At 36.8% G+C, this 9,326-nt stretch overlaps 1 protein-coding gene and 1 long non-coding RNA gene across 2 annotated transcripts; one reads left to right on the forward strand and one right to left on the reverse strand.

Moving 5' to 3' along the window:
• Nucleotides 1-1,534: 1,534 nt before the first annotated feature.
• LOC141673631 (uncharacterized) lies at nt 1,535-3,330 on the forward strand. The gene is made up of 4 exons (XM_074480381.1): nt 1,535-2,033; nt 2,154-2,338; nt 2,461-2,531; nt 2,637-3,330. Exons 1-4 carry the CDS (start codon nt 1,535-1,537, stop codon nt 3,328-3,330), a joined length of 1,449 nt encoding a protein of 482 aa, XP_074336482.1.
• Nucleotides 3,331-5,256: 1,926 nt separating this feature from the next.
• On the reverse strand, nt 5,257-6,335 carry LOC141671104 (uncharacterized). Its single transcript, XR_012554941.1, has 3 exons — nt 6,211-6,335; nt 5,675-5,988; nt 5,257-5,588 (listed from the first exon to the last, which is right to left on the reverse strand). It is a non-coding gene; the product is annotated as an uncharacterized LOC141671104 (long non-coding RNA).
• Nucleotides 6,336-9,326: the final 2,991 nt, after the last annotated feature.

Here is a 9,326-nt window from a genome sequence, read left to right on the forward strand (position 1 = left end):
ATTCGCCACTTTACGAAGAATTAACAAAATATCCATGCAAGACTATGGACGACGTCTAAGCTAAAGCTATGGCCCAAGTATGTCTAGAGGAAGATAAGAGGGAAAACGAGGATAAGTATTATCAGCCAAGGAGGAAGGTGACAACGTCGAGGCTTAAAGACTACAATCAGATTATAAACCATACTCACATAGCTCGAGGGAAGAATAACATGTGAAAGTGTCACAAAGTCGAGCCAGTTGGAGAAAAGATCCTAATTTGTCTCCCTCGTTTGACAGCTATGGATTTAACGTGACGCCTGCAGTATTGGTTAAAGAATTCAGAAAGTTGGGTAATGAAGTCAGATGGCTCCCAAAGACCAATAAGTCCAAGTCAAATCCGGATTCGAAGTTGTGGTATAAATTCCACGGAGAATACGGCCACAGGGTTAATGATTGTGTGGCACTGAAAAAAGAAATAGAAGCCCTAGTAAAGATGGGATACTTAACAGAATAAATGTCGACGCAGAAAAGTAACCATGTTCGGAGAGAAAGAACGCCTACAAAGCTACCACCTCCACCGCCCCACCACAAAGTGATTAACTATATTGCTGGTGGATCTGAAATTAACTATATTCTCAAGAGCCGACATCGGGACAGGTGATTCGATTGTCCTGTAATTTGGTGAATCTGATATGAAACACGTCATAGCACCCCAGCATGATGGTTTGGTGATCTCACTACCCATAGGAAACTTCCTCATAAAAAGAATAATGGTGGATAATAGAAGTGCTGCTAATATAATGATGTTCGACATGTTACGCTAAATGGGATTAAGTGAAGCAAATATTGAGAAAATATTTAGAACACTCGTTGGCTTCAGTGGTGAGACAAAAATAACTAGAGGAGAAATTCATCTGCCTACGTACGCTGGAGAAATCAATTTGCTTCAGAGATTTTTAGTCATTGATGGAGGATCTACCTATAATATAATTATGGGACAAGCATGGATTCATGACATGAAGGCGGTCCCATTAACACTACATCAGGTGGTAAAATTCCCTACGCCCTGGGGAGTACAGCAAATTTGTGGAGATCAAGCTATAGCTCGGGAATGTTATAAAACTTGCTTAAAACCCACTGTACAACACATTCAAAAGGAGCCACCTACCATTGAGTTAAAGGGACCAAAAAATCTAACAGAAGCGAAGTTGACAAATGAACACAAAAAGGTCCAGATAGGAGAAGATGTGTCACCTCACATAGAAGCCAACCTGGTCGAATTCTTAGCTACAAGACTTGACGCGTTTGCATGGGGACATGATGATATCACTAGAATCAGCCAGACATCATTACATATAAACTAAACGTTGACCCCAACTACGTTCCATATTAACAGAAAAGACGCAAGTTTGGACCAGAATGAAACAAGATAATTAACGAAGAAGTCGATAAGTTATTAAAGAATGAAATGATTCGCGAAGTCGATTACCTAGAATGGTTGGCAAACGTAGTAATCATACAAAAAAATTACAAGTCGAGAGTGTGTGTTAACTCTATGGATCTAAACAAAGCTTGTCCTAATGACCCGTATCCATTGCCATATATTGACACGATGGTCGATTCAACAGCGGGACATGAACTTCTCACATTCCTTGACGCGTCAAGTGGCTTTAATCAGATTCGAATGGAACCGTCAGACGCAGAGAAAATAGACTTTGTGACAGAGAGGGGTATATATTGCTACATGGCAATGCCTTTTGGGTTAAGAAATGCGGAAGCAACTTTTCAACAACCGGTGAATAAAATGTTCAAGGAACATATAGGCAAAATAATGGAGGTTTATATTGACGACATGGCGGTAAAGTCAAAAAATGCAGATGATCATGTCCAAGATTTAAGACAAGTATTTGATGTATTACGAGCATATAATATGAAAGTAAACCCATCCAAATGCAATTTCGCAGTGTCGTCAGGGATGTTTTTAGGACACATGGTGACTAGAAGAGGAATAGAGGCGAGTACGAAGCAAATAAAAGCTATCTCTGAGATTACAAGTATGAGATCTGTTAAAGAAGTGCAAAAGTTAACATGACGAGTTGCGGCACTTAACAAATTTATATCATGATCATCAGACAGATGCAAACTATTCTATGACGTACTTAGAAAAAATAAAGGGTTTGAATGGGAAACAAGGCATGAAGCCGCCATGGAAAAATTAAAAAAGTACTTGTCTACAGCTCCACTATTATCTAAACCTATCCCGGGTGAAACATTATATGTGTACTTGTCGGTAATAGATCATGCCGTCAGCGGTGTTCTTGTGCGAGAAGAAGATGGATCACAATTTCCAGTTTACTACGTGAGTCGAAGTCTACTATATGTAGAAACTAAACTCACATCCATGGAAAAATTGATATTAGCTCTCTCCACGACTTCAACAAAGTTGAGACACTATTTTGAAACATACAAGATATGTGTCAGGATGAATTATTCATTGAAGAACGTGTTGAGCAAGTCAGAGCTGACAGAATGAATGGCAAAATGGTCAATACGTCTGAGCACGTATGATATTACTTACGATTCTCGAACAACCATCAAGTCTCAAGCATCAACTGATTTTGTGGCCGACTTCAGTCCTAACCTGTTATGTCAAGCAGATCAGGAACTTCAACACTTGATTTCTACGGTAAAGGTAGAACCCTGGTCACTATACATAGATGGTGTATCCACATCAATGGGATAGGTCTAGGACTAGTATTGAAGTCGCCACAAGGGGACACCTTGGTATATTCTATATGCTGTGAATTTAAAGCAACAAATAATGAGTCTGAATACGAGGCATTAATAATTGGGATGACGACAGCTCTGGACCTGAACATAGTACATTTAGAAGTCAATTGTGACTTTTTACTCTTTGTGAATCACGTAAAAGGAACTTATGAGGATAAGGATTGCAAGATGATGACATACTTGGAAATTGTCAAGAAGCTACAAAGAAAGATCGATTCCTTCGATATACGACGAGTTCCAAGGGAAAAAAATGATCAGGCAGATGCGTTGGCAGGAGCAGTATCTCGACAAATGAACATCTCGAATATTCCCATTATTCATATTCTGAAACCAGCTATGGAGAGAAATGAAGAAAAACATCCTGTCATGGACATAGAGGAAGGAGAACATCATGGTTGGACGACAAAGTACAAGGAGTTCCTATCGACGGATATCTCTTTTAACAATAAGACTGAGGCTACGACTTTCAAGATGAAGGGGTCCATATTTTGTTTGATTGATGGTGTATTTTTTAAGAAATCTGTTAGCGGTCTGTTACAGAGATGTTTAGAGAAAGCATAATATGAACAAGTCTTACGTGATGTACATGAGAGAGACTGTGGTAATCACACTGGAGGAAGGAACTTATCATGTAAGATCCTTTGAATGGGGTATTACTGGCCTACGGTAAAATAGGATGCTATCGACTATGTTAAAAGATGTGACACCTGCCAAAGACATACATCAACCGTCGGAATTACTACATCCTTCCATCCCGTCTTGGCCAATCATGAAATGGAGAATTGACATAGTAGGGAAAATACCCCTAGCTCCCGGACAAAAGGTGTTCATGTTGGCAATGACAAATTATTTTTCAAAATGGATCGAAGTCGAGGCCTTCAAGAAAATTAAATCTAAAGAAGTAATCTCATTCGTCGAAAAGAATATATTGTACATATTTGGTATTTCTTCTGAAGTAATTTATGACAATGGCTCTCAATTTATCTGCAACAAGACCGAAGATTTTTGTAGAAAATGGAACATTAACCTAGTGAAATCTACAACAAGGTACCCACAAGCTAACGGGCAAGCCGAGTCTAGCAACAAGATTATCATTAACAACTTGAAGAAGAGACTGGCATTGCACAAAGGGAAATGGACTGAACAACTCCCTTTCGTGTTGTGGTCAGACAGAACAAGACCTAAAATGTCAACCGGACAAACTCCCTTTATCGTAGTCTATGGGACGGATGTTGTCATGCCAACTGAAATCATTTCACCAACAGCCAGGTACGGGTTGGCAACTACATAGATGAACTATGACGAACGAGTACACAATCTAGATGTAATTTACGAGCTACGCGACATGCCAAAATCAGGATGACATCTAATCAACAAGCAGTAGCTAGAGGCTACAACAAGAATAAGCGTCTCAGGACATTTGGATTAGGCGATTTGGTGCTAAGAATAAGCGTCTCACGACAACTGGAAAGTTCACTGACACTTGGGAAGGCCCATACTTGATTCATGACATTATTGGATGCGGGGCATACAAACTCTCAACTCTTGAAGGCATCAGAGTTCCAAGAAGTTGGAACGTGTTGCATCTTAAGAAATACCACATGTAATCACTTCACCATTCATTTAAGATCTAGTCTCCTGTTTGGTAGTAAATAAGTCGTTAGGACAAGTACTTGGTATTATGGTTCATTGGATTATTTAGAATTTGGTTTGTTTCGTAGTTGATTTATGCTTTCCTTTTATGTTCTATATTATGAATAAATAAATGTGGTTCTTAGCTTATTTTTATTTGCTCATTTACTTGCACTTGGTTTAATGTTAAGGGTTTAATATCTCGGTATCCTTTACTTACTTTACAAGTGTGTCATATTTGAATAATAAGCATACACGACGGATTATACAATAGATGTGAGGCTTAGATTCTCAACTCTATTACTATAAGAGGGCTGATCACCCCACGACGTATCAAGGGTCAACCTTGATGTCACAAGAAAAATATATATGTATAAATAATGAAAATAAGGGGCTTCGTATCTCGAGATTTGCCAACAAGAACCTATAAATAAATTGACCTATTTTAATAGGGTTAGGCCTCTTAATAAGACATGACGATGCATGCATTAACAAGTACGGATTGCAAAATAAGTTCGACGAGGAAAAAGCACAGTAAATTGGATTACAATTTATCCAAATAACAAAGAAGGAGAAATGTAACATGATATAAAGATAAACAAGGAATATTAAAATAAAGATAATTGTTCATGGCAAGTGAAAATAACTTAGCTCCCCAATGACAGGTGAAATAGGAGTCAACAGCATAATCAAAGTCTCAAAAGAAAATCTAATATGATAAGATTCATGGTTTCAAAATAAAAGAAAATAAAACAACTACTTGTCATCGACATCAAGATCCTTAGAAGATTTGTCACCACCTTCCTCATCATCTACACCATCTGGAGTTGTAACAGGAAAGGCGTCATCAGGGTAGGTGTCATTATAAATCTTCATGGTCTCGTCCACATCCCAGTTTTTCCACTCGCCTTTACTATATGCAAGCATCATTTCCACTCTGGTACGCATGACATGTTGTGTCACCACTTTGGCGGCCTAATCCTTCAACCCATTTTCTAAGCACTGGACTTTGGCAGCAAATTCATCAAAGTCTTTTTAGATTTCATTAACCTTTTCATATTTTTTGATGAACGATCAAGGGCAGTCATCAACTTTTAAGAACAAACTTTATGCTCATCCTCGAGAGCCTTTAACTTCTTCACTTCATTCACATAAGCATCATAGGCGACTATGGCATTCTAGAAGGCCTGCAAAAAAGGAAAAAGTAGATATAAAAATCATAGTAATATGCTGAGCTTCATAACGTGACATTAAGAAAATACAATCCACTTACATGAAAGATGTGGCCTTTTGTATCATCCAGGATGCTTTCAATAGGTTTAGAAATTTGGCTTTCCATAGACAGGGGCAATAACATGTCTCCCACACTATAATAGTGAGCTACAAGAGGAATAAAATAATTCATATCTCCAAATGTGGATACGCTAGAGGGGTTAGTTCTAACTTTCTTAGCAGGAGGACTAACAACAGGGCTAAAAATCACTGGGGCTTTCGAATTCTCAGTCTCAACAGATTTATCCTTACGTGCTCTCTTAAAAAGATCTTTACTAGAGACAATCTGCGGCTTGCTCACTGGTAGCTTAAATTCTACAACAAGGAAGAATGGGTCAATAATTGATGAAAGAACTATAAGAGCACTAAGAAGAAATAAAAGGCACAATAAGTGGGAAAGCACACGACAAATACCTATAGCATACTTGCGTCCAGAGCTCATCTCAATATCATTCAAGGGTTTGAGACTTTCTCTAGATTCAGACAAAATACTTTGTATTGACAAAGAAGGCTTAAGAGCAGGAGATATGAACTTACTTCTAGTTCGAGAGGAAGCACCTTTGTAACTCCGGATGGGAGATTGACATCTCTCTTTGTCTTGACTTTCTTCATGGAGGCAACGAACTCATCCACGTCGATTATTGAAGCATTCATGACTGGTCTATTAAGACAATTCAGCCATATCTTCTCGGCGACTGGTAAAGCCAAAATCTTTCTACTGATCTCCTTAGCAACATCATCATCCTCTTTTTCTTCGAACTCAAAACCTGAACAAAAAATGAGGACGGGTACAAAAAGAGTTAAAAATTATTCAAGCGACAAGACATGTTGGGCCAACAAGTACAAACATCCTCAAAATAATAACGGTATATAAAGCCACGATTTTAACAAATAACATATGAATAATGAACAAGGAAAAATGGCGAAGAAGCAAGATCTAAAACCCGAACAAGGTAGAAAAATTAGGACGATTATCAAGAGACATTAGGAAAAATAAAAAAGAGGAGAACTGGAAGAGTAAAGTTACCATCTACGTTCCATTTCTCTAGTAAGTAATAAACATCATCACCAAGGGTCAATTTCTCAGCATAAAAATATTCTACCTTCCAACCACGATCATTCACCGTATCATTATTTAAGATTAAGGGATTATGCTTATCCCTATTCACAAAACTAAATTGACAATTACTGAATTTTTGATGAAGTAAGAACACTTAACTACATCAGCATTAATTTTCAAGTTGTGTTTTTCTTCAATGACGTCAAGACAAGCCAAGGTTCTCCAAGCGAAGGGCATCAATTGTGCGGAGTACACATGCAAAGTATTAAGAACATCCTTAACGAGATCGGAGTAAGGAAGAGACAAACCGATGCTAAAAGGGTAGAAATAAAAGAATATCCATCCCTCGCCATACCAGTCAGCCAGTTCATCAAGAAAAGGGAGCATCATGTTGAATTTGTCCTTGAATAAAGCCATAGCCTCAGCAATCCTGTCGTCTTTCCAATTTTGCTTGCCATTATCTCAAGGATCAAGAATATTGGTGGGAACCCATTCGCTTTTTCAATCGGTTTAGTCATTGATACGGAATTTTTTAGAAGAAATATGTTTAAGGAATTTTTTAGGCATGGATATATGAAGAGAGGAGTACGAAAAGTGATATACACGAAGTTGGGAAGATAGAATAGTTTTCCCTAATAACGAGGAACATGAATCTAGAGGAAAGGAATGAGAAAAGACCGTGACTTATCAATTCAAGATTACATTGCAAATTCTACATGCTTCTGGAAGATTAAATTAATAAAATTTATCTCATTAATTTAATGGGGCAAATGTTATTACCACAATTTCATTAACGACTTGATATGACGAGAAGACATGGACGTGAAGGCTAAGGAATGTTTCTAGACGACATGGAGGAGGATAGAAAATTGACAGATAAGAATGAGACTTAGTCAATTGATAAATGTTTAAGTGATAAGTATGGAAAGTAGTTCCTATTTGTGGGGATAGTGGATTTGAATAATAAGTTAGCTAGTTGAGGGGTGATAAGGAGATTTTTTAGGAGATCAGTTGGAAAATATGTATATAAATATAGAGGAATCATGTACAAAGTGGCACCGGCACAGACAACTAGAATAACAGCTCTACATTGTATCCAAATAAAAGATAGTAAAATATTTTTGGCTGGGATAATACCCACCCGCGGTTTTTTCTTCTCTTTAGAAGTTTTCCGCGTCACCAACTCTCTTAGCATTACTATTTGCTTTACTTTATATGTTTATTAATCAATTATAATCCATTTAGAATTAAACTCTCTAAAAATAACCCAAAACACATACCATTATAATTAATTTTTTAAATAAATATTTCCAAAACATTTGTTTATATAGATGCCAAAATAATCGATTAGAAACATGGAAGAGGAGGCATATTATCATGAAAGACAACGTTGTTGCGAATGTTATATATTCCTACTCTACCGAATACATAAATGTTATTTCCGTCAGATCCTTTTTATATGAAAAACCAGCTTGGAAAATATGACCAACTACCACCACTCCCCTCCTCTCAATACTTGAACAATAAATTGACTCTCAGTTATTTAACTAAAATTTCATTTCTCACATTATCTAGAATGGTACATCCAAATGTCCAACCTGTTTGCCTCTGTGTCATTTGATTCATTTATCATGCAGACCTTTACCCAATTACACGAATTTAACATAGAAATCCATGAAGGCTAATGTAGTAGTATATAATTAAACAATATTTTGTTACATCATAAATCTTTCCACCATCAAGTTTCATAGAGACCTATATTATTTCCTAAAAGTTCTACATTCAAGAGATGAATATTTGACGGTGGCTATAAAAAAAGTTTAATTATTCAAGAGCACGCTAGTTTATGATTTAAGAATTATCTTGCCACTTTTTGCAATATGTAAATGATTCTTCTAGTGAACGAAAACAACCCCATGCTTTAGAAATTTTGTTGTGCCTTTTTGAATTAGGTCAACAACACATATAGGGAGCTACTTTTTTCCTTCAAAACTCCATAATTATTGTTTTCTCTATTTTTTTGCTGAGTACACCGTTAAACGTGGTGATATGGATAGGGATTATAAAGAAGACAAGAACTGTCATGGAGTGTCTCCATCGCTTCTGTAAAGAATGCATTGACAAATATATGAGACTAGGGTAAGACTGAACACAGAGCATCTAAAATCTCTCAAATTGAAATTTTATTGCTTTTTTCATGTAGGAATAATGAGTGTCCGGCTTGCCGCACACATTGTGTGCTAGGCGGCATTCTCTAAGAGATCATCCAAAGTATGATGCCCTAATTTCTCTTTTATATCCTGATATTAATAAGTATGAGGAGGAGGTATAATTTTGACTAATTCTTGAGGTTCAAAGTTGTAAGTATTAACATACTCATTATTCATATATTACTATTCCCTTCAGAAATTCTATTACCAGGTACGAAATTTTGGTACTAGTGTTGAAGTCTGGCTATTTATGTTTCCCAAACAATTGTTTATCATCACCTAAAGCACTTAGAACTTTTAGTCAAAGGATGGCACAAATGTTCAAATTTAAGAGTAAAATGCATTAGTCCAACCATTTATTTAGATATTCATAATAGAATTTC

The sequence above is a fragment of the Apium graveolens genome, chromosome 7 (assembly GCF_009905375.1).
Source record: "Apium graveolens cultivar Ventura chromosome 7, ASM990537v1, whole genome shotgun sequence".
Taxonomy (NCBI): Eukaryota; Viridiplantae; Streptophyta; class Magnoliopsida; order Apiales; family Apiaceae; genus Apium; species Apium graveolens.

Bases quoted from the DNA above. Each gene is read 5' to 3' on its own strand.
- LOC141673631 (XM_074480381.1), top strand. From the start codon at position 1,535: ATGGATCTAAACAAAGCTTGTCCTAATGACCCGTATCCATTGCCATAT. The intron at 2,034-2,153 runs GTATGAGATCTG...GAAAAAATAAAG, and splicing joins AGCTATCTCTGAGATTACAA to GGTTTGAATGGGAAACAAGG. The intron at 2,532-2,636 runs GTCTGAGCACGT...TATGTCAAGCAG, and splicing joins AATGGCAAAATGGTCAATAC to ATCAGGAACTTCAACACTTG.